At 38.9% G+C, this 20,887-nt stretch overlaps 1 protein-coding gene across 8 annotated transcripts in view; it reads right to left on the bottom strand.

The window, feature by feature from the left end:
• Window positions 1-20,887, bottom strand: part of MAN1A2 (mannosidase alpha class 1A member 2) — a 158,481-nt gene that overhangs the window by 19,213 nt on the left and 118,381 nt on the right. For all 8 annotated transcript variants that reach the window (XR_012777073.1, XR_012777076.1, XM_075511580.1 and 5 more), the window contains exons 9-10: window positions 10,257-10,372; window positions 5,244-5,463 (exon numbers count right to left, since the gene is read on the bottom strand). Coding sequence is in view for 6 of the 8 variants with exons in the window: in XM_075511580.1 (XP_075367695.1) it covers window positions 5,244-5,463; window positions 10,257-10,372 (336 nt within the window). In the remaining 2 variants the exon portion in view is untranslated. The remainder of the gene's footprint in view (window positions 1-5,243; window positions 5,464-10,256; window positions 10,373-20,887) is intronic.

Genomic DNA, 20,887 nt, shown 5'->3' with positions numbered 1-20,887 from the left:
AGCAGAGTAGGTAGGAAGCAGAGGCATGTGTAGATTACACATCACAAGACTATTCTGGTTATAGTTAAGCTTTCCGACTTTGACCGTCAATATGACTTTTCAAATCCTTGGTGTTTCCAAGGGGTGCCACATGCATCCACAATTTCCTGAAGAGAGGAAGAGCCTCGGGGGTCTCATGCTGACAAGTTCAATGGATCCTGGAAACACAAATCCCTTGCTCAGAGGCAGATCAGAATCATGCCTGTACCCCCTGCCTTCACCTTCCAAAGACCATCAGCTTCCTCCAGCTGGTGAATTAGAAGGGAATCCTACAGGGAGTGCTATAGACTGATCCTCAGCTTAAACAGAATCTACAGGGATTTTCACAAAGCCAGGGCAAGGGCCTGAGCCTCTCGGGATATCCCCAGTCACTTCTCCAGCCTACAACTCAGGAGTCTAAGCTCTTCTCTCAGGTATTCCTGGAGAACACTGATAGGTGAATCAGATTATCAGAGAGACTGTGTCCCTGCATAAACATCTTATTGATTACATGGCAGTGATGCCAGCTGTCACTGGGATATAATGCCCATGGAAATACACCAGGAATGGTCACAAGGACTTTCCAACTTCTCTGTACTAATCAGCACAGTGGAGCAGACAGCATCATGAGATGAAATGGGTAACAAGTGCTGACAGAATGCACAATCTGGTGGGAAAGGGAATACAAAGTATGTAGCAACATCTAGAAGGATTAAGGCAAAACTTGTAACAAGCCATATAGGAGAAGGCTGTTACATGTAGACAGACCACCTTACATTTGAACAATGAGACGTGGGCCTGATGTGAGAAAATAGCATGTTTGGATAGCAAAATTTTCTCAGGGGGTAGGTTTGGAAGACTTGCTCCCAAAAAACAGCAGGGTGTTGACTCGGTTTAACTGTCCAACTAAAAAGCCCCACGCTAACCTGAAGGGAATGATTAACCTGCTTTTAACCTGACTCAGTCACTTAGGTAACAAAAGCAGATACTTTCACCCAAGTTGGGTTACTATAATGGACACATACCTTACAAAAAACCCTCTGATCTGTACAGAAGTCAAGCAACTGACTTTTGAACTGGAATGGGTCTGTTTCTACCACAAGACATACCTTCTGTTATCTGTTTTGACTGAGATGTAGAATAAGGTATCCTTGAATTCAATAGATAAAAGTCCTCCTCTCTGTAGAGCTGGGACGATCTCCTCCATCATCACCCTGAACTGAGCTTATGTATAAACATATGCAGTCCTTGTAAGTCCAAAATGGGGTCTCATCCTTCCACATCTGCATCTATGAAAAAACTATTCATCTTAGTATTGATTAATTCTGACTAAAGCAGCAGCAACTATCAATGATAATGGTGTTAGGTAATGAGGAAGAAACCGAGTCGCGTGGGCTGAGATCAAGCATCTTTGCTTGTCCCAGCAAGACATGTAGGTGCAATAGGCTGTGGCCTTTCTAAGGTAGCTTCACAGATCTGAGGTTGGTCTTATTTATACGTTGGGATATGTGTCATGGTGTCACGCCAGCAACAATCAGTCCAAAAGGTGATGGTGTGCCTTAACTTGTGCCACATTTTCAATCAAGTTAAGAAATGTCCTAAAATCTTCAGCAAGCCCCAATGATGCACTGTGAGCATCCAAAAAACCTGCAAGGGATCACTGATACACATTCCAGGGGACTAAGGAATATCCAAAGAGTCAGTGGAAAGCTCTCATTCCAATGATGCTAAAGCAAATAAGTCAGTCTACAACATTACTGTGCAAAGCTGTGACCACGTGGCAACTTTTGCTGGTTACGTGGAAAAGTGATTGCTGTTGCCAAAATGGAAAGAAAGGATGGGCAGCGGAGGATATTTTTTCACCAGTAAAGAGGTGAAAAAGCAGGACGCTTTTGTATCTACAGGGTGGCCCTCATTCCTCCCCAAATAATTTGTGGCAAAACACACATCTTTTCATCATGCATCTGGGGAACCTAAAAGAAATATTTGAGTTGGGGAATGGGTTAGAATGTTTGGGAGCACTGTAACCCAGCTAGGCTTGTGTGGGATTCCTGCAATACAATCTGCTCCTCCACCTGTCAGCTGGGAGAGGAGGGTGTAACTGCCTGCTGGTGCAACGGCTCCTAAACACCATGAAGATCACTGCTGAGAGCACAAACTGGATGGCGACAGAATGCTTGACATCAAGGGGTAGACCAGAAAATGGAGAAGGATTCATAATGGCCTGTCTAAGACCTCAAGGGTCTTAGAAGCCATCAACAGAAGCAAATGCATCCAAGGGACCAGAGAGATGGTCTTAGAAATGATGAGAGTCTGGGCAATCATAATTGAACAGGTGACTTCTCATATCAATTGTGATAACTTCAGTCCCAAAGGCAAGTAAATGAAGAAGAGAGGCAAAAAGACAGGAACGAGTGAAAGGGCTGTTAATATAGCCCTTGACAAAGTAAGGAAAGTCTTGTTTTGTTAAAGAAGGCTGAAGTCACCACAAATGCTCTGCCTCATAGAGGGTGATCAAGTTTGTCTGAAGACATAGGGCAATGTATGAGAGGGGGAAGTGACCTGATAGGATACTATAATTGCCTTAAAAAAATCCTAATACATCAAGAACCTCCAGCCACAAATGTCATGGCAGAAAATCACCTCAATGCTAAATAGGCATGTGGACTGTCACTGCAAGACAAGAGCATTTTACTTATTATCACACTGGTAAAATCTGTCCAGATCAAAGTTACTCCAATGGAATTTGTCTGAAAACCCAGAAGTCCTGGACCCTAAATCATCTATCATGTCACCGTATTTATTTATTTATGCAAGACATGGAAAGCATGATTTCAAACCATCAGGAGATGGTATTCCATGATTTATATGATAACATTATCGTAAAGACAGTAGCAAATATAGAATTTAGTTTGCCTGAAGCTTTCTGAAATACCAAATTCTTTTTTTTTTTTTTAAACAGGCTTTCATACCTGCAACATGTGCAACAGGTTGCTGACAGTTGGCAATATAATGCCCTTCTTTTCCAGAAGTGCTTTTATTCCATGAAATTCTGTTTCGATTTTGCTGAGACTGGACCTTGAAACAGCATCATTTTTTTTTCCTCATGCTCAGCCCTTATGGAAATGTAGGTTGCTTCATAAAGTAGCATTTTTATACTAAAATATAAAACCAGGAATGTACTGCAGTTTATTATGAGCAACCCTGGGAAGACACAGGAAAGGACAGCTCTAGTTGGTTTATCTGAAGAAAAGAGCTCTCTATCCTCAGCACCTTGCTGTCTCCTCTGGGGACACCAAATGGGGCAAGAATTCTCCCAAGTCTATAGGAGAAAGAGATCAGGCTCTCCCCTTTGCTGACTGAAACATAAACCTATCAGCTGAACCAGGATGACTGTCTGCCCTCTGAAAGAGAGGTTTTTTTCTGCAACCAGCTAGTTCTTTCATTAAAGTGTACAATTATGTCTCAAATCCTGCTGTAAAAGCATAATGAAGAAGTTGACATTTTGCACGTAACAGTTCTTTATTTTCTTCGAAAAATGAGTCCAGGAAAAAAAAAAAAACAACCAACCAAACAAAATCCACATTCCTGAGATTGTATGACTGAATAAAAGAAAACTAGGGCATTGCAAATTTACAGCTGTCTGTACAACTTTCAGTCTGTTTCTTGCATGTGTGTGTTCTTATACAGTCATTAAATATGTAACCAAACTTTTTATCCCCCCCATCTTTTGACTTATTTAGGGTACAGAATAAACATCTGAAGAAATAAAATTAGGACTGCACAAACAACTGTAAATTTAGCATTGCTTATTTTTAAGTGTCAAACTAAACATTTAAATGCAGTTTTTCAGAATGCAACAATAGCTACTATGTCCTACCTTTTTCCATAAGCATCCTCATATTTTTCCTTCTTTTTCTTAATGCTGTTGCTACCCAGGTAAAAGTATCACTTATGTGATTGAATTCTTTGAAATGACAGGCAATTATACAATGATACTATGCAATCCTGTGAATAAATACATGAATTCTCATCTTAAAACTCCCTGAGTTTTAGTTACCGTTACTTCTACTAGGAAGTTATTTCAGAAGCTCACTTCTCTGATGGCTACACAAAGCCATTTCCAATTTCCAACCTATATTTATTCATGGCGAGCTTACAAATCTTGCTCTTGGTACAACTGTGTTGTCTTTATATTAAAATAACTCTATTTCTTTTTAGTGTTTACCCCTTGAGATGACAACAAATTTATTCCCTTCTTTGGCATTATTTTTCTAGTCTGAGCAGGCCAACCTCTCTTACTTTCCCACTGTAAGATAAAAGTTCTGTTGCTCTAATCATTCTGTTAGTCCTTCTTTGCATTTGTTCTGCTTGAAATTCAGATTTGTAGAGCGTATTCTGAATGACAAATTATACGTGTCTTCTAAGGCAGTATTAATATTCTTTAATCTCTGCTGAAAATTCTTCACCTGACACAGACTAGGACTGCACTGGCATTTTTCAACTCCCAGTTTAGAGAAAGAGCTCCTGCCTTTTTTCTAGTGAACAACTTATTTCTGACAGTCCAATCCTCAAGATTTTCCTGTTTACTATTCTGAGACTCTTCTGTTTTAATTGTGTCTTATGACTTTACGGCCACTGTAAGTGTAATCGGCACACTTCAACTTTATGCATCAAAGTCACTATTAAAGATGTAAAATAAACCTGGTCCAAAAGACTGAACTTGAGAAACTTCCAGCCCAACAGTGAAGTCTGATATTGCCTTCTCACTAGTCAGGTCTTTGGCCATCTCACAATTTGCACACTAATCTTCATCCTCTCTAGTTTAATTGTACTTACCCAGAATGTACTATTGCTAAAACCAGTAAAAGGTGTATTTACAAATTTTTCACTCTACATAACTGTTAAGAACAGTATATATGACATGAAAAACTGCCCTATATATCTGGGAGGACAAGAGCTCACACAAACTCCTCCTCTCTGCACCCATATAACCTACTGATCCAAAAATAGGGATAAACGTGCAGGAAGGAACCATATAAAGTCTGGTTTTACATTTACTCACCATGATGTAGATCAGAAGTAAATACATGGATGTTAAAAAAATTATATTGGTATAAAACCAGTGCATGTTAGACAAGGCATAGGTCCATAACAAATCTTAAAAATAATTACATTTTCTGTATTTCAACTATGGAAATAACTAGATTAGCAATATATCTTACTTGTCCTGTCATATGACTCATGACACGTATGTGCAATTTCAGCTCCAAGCTGCAAATAGTGTCCAGCTTTATCATCTCTGGAACCATCTGCTCCAAGGGCAAACATTCCCCCTGCAAAACAGGTCAAATGGCCCATCTTTCTTTCAAGGTGCCCGTTCTTCCACTCGCCAATGAAGGTCAATCCTCCACTGGACTTTCTGATGAGATGTTTTTCTATGGCCTACAAGAAGATTAAGAGAACTTTCAAATACTGTTCACATCCAAGTTTTACATACTACCTCTCCTTCAAAGAATAAAGTACTGTTTTCAAAACAAAAAGAATTTTCTTCTTCTTTCAAATTCACTTCTGAGCACTACAGGAACAAACAGCTATAAGAATATACTTTTAGTCAGCAACATATGTAAAGGCAGCACCTGTACTCTCAGTAAGTCTTTAACAGAAAGTGACAAGAATGCTCCAGCCACCTTCTCCAGCGGCTTCTCCATAGCAGCTTTTTGATTGCACATGGTCAAAGGATGGCTGAGGGTTAGAGCAGCTGTTCACAAAAAACATTATTATTTTATAGGTGAGGCAACTGCTGCTTTTTCTTTGCACATTTGTACCAATATATGTTGTTGCTTGTGACTTATAAATGGTATTCTTCTGGTAGTAGGAAGGAGAATAGCTGACCTAACTTTCCAAAGTTTGCAAACTACATGGAACACATTTACTTAAGCCTCTTTCAGAGAGGTTCACAATCCCCACCAATCTACCGCAGTACTTACTGTCTTTAGCATTAGACAGTTTTTCTTGTAACTAGAATCTCATTACAGTTTGAGTCTATAATAATAAAGACAATTATCTTCTTTACCATGGAGATATTATTCCTATCTTCTTCCCAGAAGTCTCCTTAGTATTTCCACACATAACCATCTGATGGGTTCACAACCTCCTTCAAAGTGCATGCATGACCTGTGACTGGTCAGAGTACTGCAAGGCTGATTAGAGTCAAAGGATTAAAGTGCCATTAAAAAGGCATTTATTACTCTCTTTGCCATCCACAAGATCTATTACAGAAGTGAATTACTACCCCTCTTCATTACTTTTCTGGTACCTACAACAAATTACACCCCAAATGCCCACAACTGTATTTTGCGCTAAAACTAGATATACTGAGAACACACAGGCAGAGGATCCCACGTATAACTAAAACAGTTATCGTGGATGTGGAGGTCATGTCTGCTGCACACAGCTGTCTCCTCGCTATCTACACAGTGCAAACTATGCAGTTTGCTACAATACAGATTCAAGCAATAAATAGTGAAATAGCTTTTCCCTCTAAATAAAAAAAGTGAGACCGTCTTGTTTTCAACAAAATGGACAAACAAAAAAGCTTCAAGCTCTTCTGTGACTGCAATAGGTATTTCAACCTTTTTTTTTTTTTAAAGCTGATGCTTAAGTGATACAGGACTGTTAAAACAGCTGTATTGAACCCAGCAATATTTGATAACATGGAAGTCCTCCATCCAGGTACTGAAATAACATCTGACAGCCTTCCAAAGTTTTCTTCAACAAAAAACTTTTCTAACACCAAAATTATTGAAATTACAGTTAGAAAAGGCAGAATTTGTAGGAGCCTCATCTGGGGAAGACGATAAACAGTAATCTAAAATAGTTGTGGTTCTGAATATGCATGTGTTTCTGTATGGTTTTCTGACTATGTTCTTGACTTGAGATGCTGCAATGCTTGCAGCAACTTTTCTGAATGGTTATAGTGATGTGAATCTACACCTCAGCCATGTAGCCAGTGAAGATCTGGCAGTCCCCATATGGCCAAGGTGAATGTACTAGCTAAAAGCCAATGCACTGGATTACAGGGAGAAGACTGCATTATCATCAGTAGAGCCCTGCTCCTTACTTGCACTGTGGACTGAGCCATCATTTGGATGGTGAAATTTCTCCACTGCCCTCTATTGAGCCTTTGCATTCTGAAGGTAATGAAAGAGAAGCGTTGGTCTGCACTCCTTTTGTGTTAATTTCTTGACTAATACCACTGACAGATCTGAAGTTTGTGCTTATGGCAGGATCCAGTGGAAGAATGCAGAAATAACTGACAGAGCAGAAACTAGTAAGTCTCTGACAGCTACCAGAGTGGTCGTCTAACAATCATGCAAATTGGCATTGAGGACTGGCATGATACCGTGGCTTCTGCTGCTAGGGAGCCTGATGTGGTTAACTGTACAAGCCTCATTTGTTCTGAAAGTATGAGTATAGGAAAGATTTGGTCTGCTAAAAATTCTGCCACTGAAGATGATACTAAGATCTGTAGCATTAGCTTTGTTGATTCAATTATCCTAGACTGTGACAAAACTGACATTATGATGATTATAGGATATTTTTTAAAATATGGTACATCAAACTTGAGGAGTCCTTTTTAAAGGAAAGCCACTTTTCCTATGAAGAGCAAGAAGGCTTAAAAGGGTTTGGATTATTTATTTCCTGGAGGAAAACACTTTTTTTTCCAAATGTTGTGTGAATTCCCATAAATTGCAATTATGTAAAACAAATCCTACTCACTGACTCTGCCCATGTCTTTCAATGTCAAGTAGGATCTGGGATAAACACAAACCCCGAACCAGAAGGATGTACCACAATGCACAAATCAGTACGATTCATGCAGATTCAAATGTACGCAGGTGGGTTTAGCTAAGAGAAAGACGAAGAGGAAACCATCTGATGCTTGCACTGCAGGTCATATCACACATGAAGCTGGAGCAGCTCAGGTCTTTCTCCCTCCTATCTACACTACAGTGTGTTTTCATCTGGTCCCAAATTTGCTTTGCTGTGCCTCCATTCAGAGACAGAGATTTGCCTATACAAAATGTTTGCAAGACTGGGTTTACAGTGAAGAGGATGAAAGGGAAAGTTTATTTCCTCTAATTTTAAAGTGCTCATGGTTTAGGAATCAGAATAAAATATTTCAACAGTAACCACAATGGATGTTAAACATCAACTGCTAAACATTTTTAAACCCACAGGACCCAATAAACTGTATTTTAGTCTATTAGAAGTACTCAATTAATGTTTTGAACTACTAATGTTGACTTTAACAAACCCTGGAAAGCTAAGGAAGTTCAAAAGGACTGGGAAATAGCTGATGCTTTAACAGTATTTTAAAAGGTTAATAGAACAATCATATAAAATGAATAATGTGGTTTCAAAATTAAACATTTGATTGACAAGTGCATGCTGCTATTAGGAATATTAGGAATTTCAGGAATTTCCTTGGTATTGTACAAAATATTAGTCCTAAACAAATTCAAGGCAGCACATATGCAGTAGATTAAAAGTTGGCTTGCTAGAACAGTTCAAAGTAAAACAAAAAATCACGAAAAATCCTCATCCCATGAAGATTCCACAAAGATACTATTATTCAATACTAGGTAGCATTTCTACCAATGATCTGCAAGAAACAAATGCTAAAAAAAAATTTGCAGAGGACACAAAAATTGATGGAGCTATAGATAGTGATAAAGGAAAAGTCAGTCCTGTAAAATCATTCAGAACAGGTGACAAAATGGGTTTTGCCTGAACAACTGTGTTTTAATAGAGATAAGTGTAAGGTCACACATCAAGGAACTGGGAATGTAAATCACAGTAGTAGGAAAGCAATAAATCAAAAAGATTATAACCAACTTCAGATTAAAACCAACTGGAAAGTGGATGACAGTGTGAGGCAAAGGTTAAGAGTGCAAACACAGCTCTTGGCTGGATGAAGAGGAGAATACTGAGAAGAAATCAGGCAATGACATATTAGAAGAACCATTACATATTGCCTCCATACTGAAGACACTGGAAAGTACTTAAAAAAAACCTTAAGAAATAATTCAAAATCTGTTTTATATTGCAAGACTAAAGAAGAGAATGCATTTCTCCTTCAGGAGAGAATCCCTATCATACCTTTGTTTGTAACCAGCTACATGATGCAGATAACCCTTTAAAACAATGTAGGGAAGGAAAAAGTTTAAGTAGCTGAAAGCCAAATGTAATCAAATTTAGATCAGGAATAAGACATATTACAGCTTCAAAGCAATTTTGGACTAAAACTTTCACTATATATCTTTTAAAATGTGAATTTTGAGAACTCCAAGAACAGGTGTTTTGCTTTAGGAGACTGACTGCACTAAAAGCTTTAAGAGCTTTAAAAGCTTGTGTTGAAAGAAACAGAGCATGCACAGAGCATGGAACAGGTTAGGCACCAAGCACATACCAGCACTTGGACAAGATTACACGGTTCTTGCTGCTGTTGGTACCACAGCTAACTTGACTAAAACTAGCTCAGTTGTGCTCTACATGTCTCAACTGTAGCATAGGCATGTTGACATATATGGGCACAACCAAGCCTGATGAAAGAAGACACCTGTGTATGGGGAAACTACAAAAATAAGAGTTGGGCAGCATAAAGCTCAGAGCCACCACAAAAAGGCCCCCACCCCAAATCCCACTGAACCATCCTGCAGTACTGCCCTGCTTGGGCAAGCACTACTTGATCTGTGAGAGGGAGCAAGACCATATCACAAAAGAACTGCAGAGCAGGGAATAGGTATGAATTACATTTTACAAGATAAATATGGAATATAACATCTAAATGTTTTAGAAAATAATGTAAAGAATAAAACAATTCAAGACTTCAACTCCTAGAATGATTTTGAACACTGGAGAAAAGTGACTTGGTTGTTCTGCACACATCTTAGGGTTGTTAGATTTCTTTCTAATAAACTATAACTTGGGCTTTTACATTACACGATTTTGGACAAGCTGATTATTTTTAGCACAATAATCTGCATCAGTTGTATACCACAATAATACTTTTTAAACTACTCAGAGTGAAAGCTAGTATTTTTCATCACTCTATTTCTTAAAACTCACATAATCAAAAGAATTCCTGTGGTTTTTTTGTTTTTGTTTTTTTTAAGTATTAAAGATGGTTTTTAAATTCCACTATATTGGAAAACTCAATGAATTATAATCACCTCAATTGCATCGTCGTACATTTTCCTTGCCTCCGTGTCCATCTTGTCTGACATAAGCCAGGCTTTCAATAAATATTCATAAAAACTGTCTCCCAGCCCGCCCACGGATGTGTGATCTGTAGGAAGGAAAGAGGGGGAAAAAAAAAAAAAGTTGAAGTTGTTATATAACAGCACCTTAAATTTATTCCAAATATAAACTTATGATTTTAGGATCTACTGTTGTAGAATTATCGAAATTTGAAGACTGTTCAGCAGGACAAAGCTGTACTGTATCCCCTCTGAACTTACTTCATAGGCATAGAACCTGCTGTATGTGTTCACTATTTGTCATTCTGCACAGGCTATCCCTCATATCAAAAATCTAATTTAACCTCTGTTTTTACTTAATTCCACAGAACCTAATTGTTTTGCTGCTAGGGTTTGGGGTTTTTAAATTTTTATATATATATATGTAAAAAAGTATATATAAAAAACCATAAGCTCTCTGTATCCAGGATGCAACCAGGTCATGTGGCTGGCTATGAACTGCCATGAACTACACAGAATCCAATCTTTCCAGGAGATTTTTATTTCCAACAAGGTAGTTATTTAACAGACTAATGAATTTCTCAAAGTAAATGTTCTTATTTAAATTATTTCAGTCAAAAGGGAGGCAAATTGCTTTTGCAGTGTACAACACAAGCCCTGCTCTGTTCTACTGTGCCTGAAACAGCCATGCAGAGCCACGCCATGACCTACAGGGTAAGGCTGCTTGACTATTAGAATCCACCACCACATAAACTGGACCTCCTACCTAACACACAGATTTCTTTTTTGTCACCTTTTTTTTTTTTCTTGCAGAGGTTGCCTTTCACAAGTAGAGTCATCACTATTCTGTGCTGACAGACCACATGAGAACTACTTATGTTTCTCTCTGGGTGAACTATCATACATTCCCACAAAAAGCCTACTGATGGTCTGACTCGGTCTCGGAGCTCCTGTTCCAACCACGGTAAGCACTCCCTCAGTACCCCCTTCATTCAAAAAGCAGTACAGTCAGATTTAATAAGTGACTCCGACCAGAACAGCACATAACCTTTTCTTTCCCAGTGTTACAGCGCCCAAAACGCTGGCACCAGAAAAGTCTTACTCTGCTGAAGCTAGGTGAAGGAAATGTTTAAGACCAACTTTGCCACAATGCCAGAAATTCACTGCCCTAAGCATGGCTGTTACAGTCATGCAAGTTCCCTTTTACCAGGTGAAAAAAAGAAGAGATATGATACTACTTTTCCAAAGCACCTCAAAAAAGTGGTATTATTCAGTCCTTCTGGGATAAAGGTGTAAAAGAGAGGCTGGAGCTCTCCTTCTGTTTCTTTTTCCTCCAAGCACCGTCCTGCCCCAGCATGTCTGCTTGTCTCTGAAGATGTGAGTAGGAGGTTAGAGCTGGTAGATGCTTCTGTCCTAACTCTTCTAGCTGCCTCTTGACTCCTCTGCTGCTTACCAATGGATTTCTAAACAAAGGAAGGAGCAAGTGGAAAGCCTGTAGCTTTCCCATTTGGTTTCAGGTTGTGAATTTGGAGCAAATTACTTCACGCCCTTCTTTTATATCTCAGTATCTCCTAGACAGCCTTTTCACGCCCAGCTACTCAGTGATTTAACTACGAACAATGAGTTTTCATCAGCTTTCTAGCTCTGAGCTGTAAGAGGGCATTCAGGTCACGAGTCTCTTTCTTCCACAAATGCAAGGGCTAGAAATTACTCCTTCAATGCACAATTACATTCTCAAGTAGACACAAGAACTAGGGGTCTGTGGTTTTCATAAAAAAATAAACAAACCATCCCAAGACTTCAAAGTTACAACTCATGCCACCACTACCCAGGAACTGTCTTCACAAGAGATATGGCTTAAAACTACTTCTGTTAAGCTGCTGCCTTCTCCCCAGCTGAGCTCTGTCACTTGAGTTAGCGCTACTCCTCTGCCAGATTTCTTTCACAGATGCACAGAGTCCCCAGCCAGGACAGGGCTGCTGAACTCTCAGCAGGGTTTGTCTTGTAGCAGCTCCAGCTGGGTTCTGGGCAGGAAAGAACAGGAAGATGAGTGGAAAAGGTTTATTTCCTAAACAGAGAAATCCATGTTCCAGGTGAGTTTCCAAAGTCAATTATCAGAAACACACCCCATTTCACATATATTTCTTCAGGCAGTCATCTGAGAACTGTCCTTCTCTCCTGTCAGCAGCTCTTCTCTTCCACATTGCTTCTCATCTTAGATGAAAGTACAGGGAACGCAGGAACCAGTAGCATCAGGACACACAGGACTCGGAGCCATCCCCTAGCTAGCCTTTTTTGCATCTTCTTCATGCGTTCAGAGAAGAGAGCTGTGCAAGCCTCTCGGATACAGATCCTCCTCCCACTCAGCAAGTGAGAAGTAAACACAGTAAGGCTAAGGGCTTCTGAGGGCCTTGCAGCTCCCAGCAACAGTGTTTTCTTTATTCCTGTTTCACGTATCTCACTCCAAATCTCAACTACGACTTCTCAAGGCTCCTCTCTCATTAAATAGTAGGCTCCTCCACTCCCCAGCTGATGCCTTCCACAGTTGGACCAGAGGGTAGACCTGTCAGAAAGGGCAAACCGATTCTGTTCCTTCTCCTCAGGAGCAGGAAAGGGACAGATGAAATATTTCTGGTGGTCACACATGTTAAGACATCACAGACAGATATCTTTCGCACAGAAGGGAAGCAGTATTTCAAGGGAGCTGACTGCACTGAGATACAGCTGTCTTTATTTCCCTGACCCCTCCCCAACTGCAAAAAATAGCCGAAAGAGGGTAGAAGTGAAAAGGAGGCCGCCGCAGCAGCTTAACTGAGGTTTAAGCACAACAAGTTTTCCAACTTCTACAGCTGCATTAACTGCACCCTGGCAAGATCTTCTTCAGGTCTTTTGCTAGTGTCAGAAGGTGTTGCTAAAGCAGAATTCGCTGTGTTTTGTGTAAGGACTATAACTAGAAATGACTGAAATTTAAAACGCTTTTTGTGATAGATTGCAGGACTTTGACAACTTGCTCTCACCTAGAGTGGAAATGCTAAAGAAATATTTTTCAGGATTCCTTAGCAAATATATAGCTGGTGAAAACTGTAGATTTGGGTCATCACATATCATTCTCTCCTATAAACAATGCTCCCTACCCAAACTTATCATCAGAAGGTCCACGGTGGTTATCACTCTCTCCTGCTATCTGAGCTACAGCTCAGATGGATTCAGAGCTTTAACTTGGCTCAACTCAAGATGTTTTGCTCATAAAAATGTTTCGCATGTAAAATATTTTGAAGTTTTTCAATCAGCCCTAACCTTGCATGTCAATCCAGAGTACTAAAAAGGAACAACTCGTGATTTGAATAACTGAGTTTACAATAGTGTCTTGGCACTGGGTACTCTTCAGTAGTCAGCTGTGAAGGTATTATGTTTAAAATGTTTATAAGTATTTTGCAAACTTAAAAATTGATTTAATTTTTCACATATTCGATCTACAAGAATTATTTCATTAGCTCCATGTCATTTAAAGGTTTTTACTGTAAAGAACTGTTTCACAGTGAAATCCTGAAGTAAAATTCATTCCAGACTAAGACAAATATAGCAAAGAGAACAGAAGTATGAGGGCATATAAAATATGGCAGAAGCTACATATTCTGTTCAATGACACATATACATTTTTAGAACATTCATTCCCCTCTAATCAAGACAAATTAAGGTATTTTCTTCATTCCCCATTTTTTCAAATGTAGGTCTAGATGACTGGGCAAACATAAAAGGATTCCAGTCAAGGATTCCTTGGGAAGTCTTATTTTAAACTAAAAGACATAGTAGCTGCAGTTGCAAAGAATACCTTCAACTATTGCAACCAAAAGCAATTAGAAAAAGCCCTGTATTTTTTCTGGTTTGTCACACACTTGAAAGTACATTGTGTACAAACCTGTGCAGTCAGTCTGTTTGTAGGCTTCCTCCTTGCCATAAAGAGCCAAATAAAATCTTAATAGAAAGAATACTTACAGTTCATAGCAACATTTTTGCTCAGATACTTCAAAAGATTTACATCCTGTTAAATATTGGCATTTTTCCTCTTAATAAACAGAACGCAATTGAAAAAAAAAACTCCAATCAATTTCATAGCAATATTTTAATGAATTTTTAATTCATTGATAAAGACATCTATATTTAGTGTGATAAAAAGATAAGATAGTGTGATAAAAATATTTATATTTAGTATATATATTGTGTCAGCTAATATTCCAAAAATCACATCCACCTCTTTTCCACAGACTGGGTGGAGGACCTTCTTTGAAATTCTCACACCATCGTTATCTAATATTTCTAAAGCTAGTTTCACTCCAAATTATCTTATTCATATCAGCAATCTTATTCATATCAGCAATCCATTAGCTCACTGCTGAAACAGTCTCCTCTGATGAGAACCAGGACAATCATTTCACAGCAATCCACAGAAATACACAGCAGGTCAGAAAGGAGCATACATGCTATCTAACTGAAATGACAATGAATCTCAGCTTGAGATAGGAGGGAGAGTCTGTGGCTCTCTGGTGATTTGTTCTCTGTCAGTGAAATTGTTTCTTTACAAATCTGGGTAGACAAATAAACTTGTTTTTCCTCAGCTAGCTCTTCAGGGTGTAGGCAGCAGGGCTCCCCGTCCTCAGTTACAGCTAAGGCACTGTGACAGATCTGGCTGTTCTTCCTCTCCAGGACTAATTTTTTGGGGATGGTAGTAGATAATAGGGATGTTAGGCATTCACGTAGCTCATTCTCCTTTCTCGTACCCAGATCTACCTAATGGCTATTGAAAGGGTTAAATCCCTGACAATCCCTGACTAAGACATAGACTTGCATTTTTTTTAGTTTCACTTGCATCCTTGTTCTCTTTTGTTCTCTTCCCCTGCAAAGATAGTTTTAGTTACCTGCTGAGCAGAGTTGATGGTGGGACATTTCCTGTAACTTCTTCCCTGATAGGACAAAACAGGCCTTGAGCAAGCTCGTTAGGCTTCCTAATTAAATCACTGATAACAGGAACTCAGGACGATTGTGCCAAAGATAAGCACCACCAAAGAACTAGCTTAAATCGACCCCCTTGTAACATTCCAAGGCCGAAGGACTGATGAGCTAACTCAATGACTATATATGGACAAAGGAAGCCCAAAGTTCAACTAGTGGACAACGTGAGGAAGACTATGGAAGACCACCGGGAGGGTGAAAAGACCCTAACCCTAATTTTACTGCACATGCTTGGACTATGTAAATGAGTTCTGGGAACTCATCACCATAAAACTTCCCTTTTCAGGAAATCTGATGAATATGTATGATTTTTCTGTATATGAACTGATGTGTTGTGCTAACCTGGCAGAGCACTTGTGGCGGAGAGATCCCCAGTGCTGCCCAGCGCTGCAATAAAGAACACCTGCTTAATAGTCATCCTGACTATTGCGTTCTGATTTCGGTGTTTCACGGCAACACTATAAATAACTTCCTCCACAGCAAACCAGTTTCTAAACGAACAGCAGCGGTTCCCAAGAATATGGTTACGGCAGCAGACTGCAAGTTACAAACATGTGCCACTTCCTTTTGTTTACAGGAAAAGTTTGGTTCAGTGAGCAATAAAGTATTTTCCACAACAACTGAAAGCCCCCTAAATAAAACATTAATAACCAAACCTGCTCTAATGAAGGTCCACCTGCTCTCTAGAGCAAACTTAAGATGTGAAAATTATTTTTAAGCAGATGGCTTTAAGTAGTTAACAGCAGCTTAATGAGGCAAATTAAAAACAGTTCATGATTTGCTAAACCCTCTCTGCTTTGTGCCTTAATTGTTCAATTGTCATTTATTGGCAATGAGCAGGAATAAAGAAAAAAGCCAGGCATTGTTTTAAAGACAGCACATGATGCCAGAACTGATGCTGCAGTCACAACACCTGAGGGTGAGGCTTGGCATTCCCCATGAGCAGATGGGTAGTGAGCCACTGCCCCTTCCTGACCCCAGGGCACATCCTCCCGTCCTTCCTTTGGGTCCATAAAGCGTATGCGTCATTTACTGCACACGGAATGAAAATGATGAAATAAAATGCCGAGCAGAAGTATGTTTAGCACGCACAGACTGCCGTGCTGAAAAGCGGTGCGGTGAGATAGCATTCTAGCAGTACATAAGCACAAGCAGGAGATGAGGATCAACTATGCCAATAGTATTTTTAATTCACAAATTTGCAACTGTAACACTGATTTAACATTTTTAAGTACAGACAGCTAGAGAACAACCAAGCAAAGAATTAAAAATTTGGCAATATGTAAAAGAAACTCAAGCCTTAGAACTGGAATTGTTAGTTATGACTCTAAAGTAAAGGAAAAATAACTTAGACCTGCCTACAGTGGTATACTCAATAGACTGGAAGCAGCAAGATTAACAAACTACTGATTCATTTCAACCAAAAGAAGAGTAGTACAGAACTACTTTGCAACAAAAGAACAAAGTAGTAAAAGAGGAGGCTGATTTTCCTTAAAGATTACAAACACTATATCTTTGACAAAGTGCTACTGTAATATGTCAGGAAAGGAGTTCAAGAGTGGAAAAGGTGAGCTACTGGGAGGGAGTAGTGAAGTGATTAAGCTAATAATTAACTTTCATTAAGAAATCCACACACCCCATCACCAGTAGTTGTTCTGGGTACCAACTGGCCTTACACTGCAGGAGTCTTCTTTCTCTGTGTAGGAAGCTTTTAAAGAATTGCTTTTCTGTTTGTCTTCAGAGTGGCTCTCATTAAATTTCAGTTCAATCTTTACTTCATATAGTTGGGCTTAGTGATCCTCAGCTGTTCTAAATAGGTGCAAGCTCCCTTTCTAATCCTTTAATCCAGAAAGCTGAGGCCCTGGAAATTGCAGCTTCTGCAATTCACAGTGGAAATTCAACCTATGGATACCATAAGCCATAGTGGATGGCTTAAAAGTGCAAACACTTGTAAATTAACTGCAGCAGAAGCAGCCCTGATAAAAGGAGGTGGAGGTGCAATTTTTATTCAGCTGTGAATTATTTATCACTAAGGAACATGTTACCAGCATAAGAATTTTTCTGAAAACATGCAGGTTGTCACATAACAGAACTACATCCAAAGAACAGTTAAGGTTGCAAAGCCAAGCATTTATAAGTTAGGAGATAGCTGAACAGATATTGCTTCCTGTTCTACTGTCTGGTGCCACAACAGATTCAAGCAACAAGAAAAACCTAGCTCAGCTCCTCCCAACCTGGGGATGCATGATCACGCCTGTTCAGCACACAACTCTAGAGAATGTAGCAGCTGAACTCTGAGTACTCCATATGGACAAAGTAGACATGAATATTTTTCAAAGGCTTGGAAAAATAGGATGGTTTTCTCCTCAAGCAGTCCTGAAACAAGTAATTCCCACAGTATTTCATATCCAAAACATGACGGTTCTTGAGTTTCTTAACTGTACACTTAGGAAAAAAAAACTTTAATCTGGGTAGAATTACATTCCACCTCTAGCTTCATTTAGAAATGGCTGAAGCATTTTTGTCAAAGCTGTTAAAAAAAAAAACCCAACCCAAACCAAAACCCACAAACAAAACAGCTTGAGGCAGACAAAATATTCCAGTTGGAAGAGTTGAAGTTTGGGAGCTACAAGAACCTGAACACACAATCACTTAATGGAAATTGTTGAGCAATCTTAACTGTAAGTGCTACCAGTTTTATCAAACTAAAGATTGAAATCCTCAAACTTGCACAATTCAAGTGTGTGCAAAGACAACAGAAATAGTTTGAAACAGACCAGCAAGTACAACTAGCCCAACTAATACATATAGTTAGGTAACTCATGTTGTTAGAACCAAAACTCATCTTCAAATTGAATGCAGTTTATGATTCTGTAATGTCAAAGGAGTATCCTAATTTGATATCTTACAACAGGCTCTCCTTTCACACTCAGGAATTCACAGCTGGAACAAATATTCTCCTTTTTGTATTCAAACTTTCCTGAAAATTCAAAACATTCCAGCTATTATTTACAATTCTGGAAAGATTTAGGTCATCTCTCAGAAGATACATTTCACGAATTAAAGACCAATCAACTAAGTACGTCAAGTCCATGTGTGAAAAGTAAAAACACGTTAGACTTTTACACTGGCACTTTTACTGAAAAGTAAAGTGAACTTTTATCACCTGAAGTTGTCTTTTCCAGATTATTACACTCACCAATAGAGCCATCCAAATGAAGCACACCTGCCTCTCTGCCAAGTTTGGAATCAGTGTAAATCCCACCTGTACTGGCAGCTTTAACTCAGCTGCTGGAATTTGCAGTGGATTGATGGGAAGTCAGGTACACATTTACCTCCAGTGACTTTTTTAACCTGACAAGGTGGCTGTGAAAAAATAGCTAAGGGGTGGTAACACCTTCTGCTACAACCAATACTGCTGTAGGTACATGCCCACAACCCAAAGAGTCCCTTTTGAATAAGAGTTTCTACATAGGGGGATTGACAAGCTCTTAATGTCATTACAACCTTTAGTTTATTCACCTCAGTCTTCCTGTAAGATCTCAAGTCTCCTCTTACAGATTAAAAGCAAGAAAATGGGAGCGAGAAAACCTTTATTGGATTAAATCTAGCCCAACATCCATCTATGCAAAATTAGCTGGCAAAACCACTGTCAACAACTTCGCCCTCTCCCTTCAAGCTGTATCAAGACCATAGCAGTTTACATACTTACATATGTACATGTGTATATATGTAACACATGAATGCTGACAGTCAAAAGAGATTCAAAGCAGCAAGATACTCTCTGTTTTTGATGTACTTATGGATTACACCACATGCAATACAAATCCAGGCTGCTCTGCATGTTTCTTTCTCCTAGACTTGTGTCTATGTATCTCTTATTTTTCTTCTTATGACAGATGCCTGAAATTGCACACACAGCTAGCTGCAGTTTTGGTCACTCTGTAGGTGCTAGGAAATTGTGCTGTAAGACTTACTTAGCCCATGCTCTATGACTGAGACACCACACCCTACATTTGGGCTGCATTCATCACCATCCTTCTCTTATTTTTGACCATATAGGCCAAGAAGTGCTACAGTGTGATCTGCAATCAAAGATCAGCTATATCTTCATGTAGATCTCCAAAACGAGATGGTATTTTACCTTGCTGCCACAGGACAGTCCAGCTCCCAGTGGAAGTTCATTATTAAATGAACCCATCAGGAAGATACATTCAACATCCACTGAACAAAACTATAGACCCTCTCCCCTCAATGTCACCAAACTGGAAATGTTTCTCATGTGATCACCAGAAGGTACATCTTCACACAAATCAGAATATGAAGTCTCACATACTGAAGACAGAATGGAAAGAAATGGACTATTATATGTCATCTGATATCTATTAGTGGTCTAAAAAACACCGATATAAACAGCTTAGTGCACAGCCTCCAACAGGTAAGTGATATAGAAGGAATAAACTAAAAACAAGTAACTGTAATAAGGCTGTAACAAATTTGTAATTGGACTTTGATAGGCTTCCCTTTGATAGGAAATGAGTAAGTCAAGAACAGTTCAAAAATACAGTTTAGGTATACAGAGACCCTAGTACAAAAATCAATTATTAAAGAAATAATGAGATTCCACAGGAGCTCAGACTTTAAAAACTCACAGAGCATGTGACAAAGGATACCTTTTTAGTCCCCAATCATTTTGAGTTAGCTGTCTTCAAAGCCAACAATTTAAACTCTCAAGAATATCAGGCAGTACCCCTAAGACATGCTGGACTCTGTTAATACAGATTAATTTACTGAATTTACAGTCAGAAAAATAAATGGTAAAGCTGTTGTGGGATAGACTTCAAATTCTAGATATTGATGCACTCGCCACCAAGATCATGCTCTAAATGTACAGTTCGGTGGTACAGCAAAATGAAATATTCATCTCTTTCCACTGCAATGTATGCAAGCACTTTCAAAACCCAGTTACACCATATCCAAATCCTATTTTTAGGAATTATTTATAGACACTCCCTTTCAAATGCATAATTCCTATATATGTTTAATCTTCCAGTAACACTAGAATCTTTAGCACAGTAAACAAGCTTTTGTTTAGCTTTTTCAGCATCTTGCTCAACAGACCAGCAAAAGGTCTTAACCTTGTAGACTTATAAAAGCATATTCCCTGTAACGCACAGTTCTGCTGTGTTTCATTAAAACAAAGTTTTAGCAGATTAACTTGCTCTTAGCTTCTAATGAATAATCAAATTTGAATACAGCCATTTCTTGGAACACAGTTAATTACATTTGTACATGGTTGTAAAGCAAAAGGGCATGGGGAATTCCCCATTAGAAATTACATAGATTATTTTATATTCAAAACACAGACATGTTCCTAAATACAAAACAAGACAGAATATTTTGGAGAGAAAAATTAAGGACATCCGCCAAGATAGCAAAGAAAATTAAACAGCAGAGAAGCACCCCCACCTTCTCATCTGCAACTGATACATGCATACCTACCTCTGGAAGTCTAGAAATCACATTGTATTTTCATTTGTTCATAATGTACTCAACTGAAAGCAGTTTTGAAATAAAAAGCCCCACCACAATAA

This window comes from Mycteria americana, chromosome 1, assembly GCF_035582795.1.
Source record: "Mycteria americana isolate JAX WOST 10 ecotype Jacksonville Zoo and Gardens chromosome 1, USCA_MyAme_1.0, whole genome shotgun sequence".
NCBI classification, from domain to species: domain Eukaryota; kingdom Metazoa; phylum Chordata; class Aves; order Ciconiiformes; family Ciconiidae; genus Mycteria; species Mycteria americana.
The sequence above is the reverse complement of the archived record's forward strand: the minus strand, read 5'-3'. Positions and strand labels throughout refer to the sequence as shown.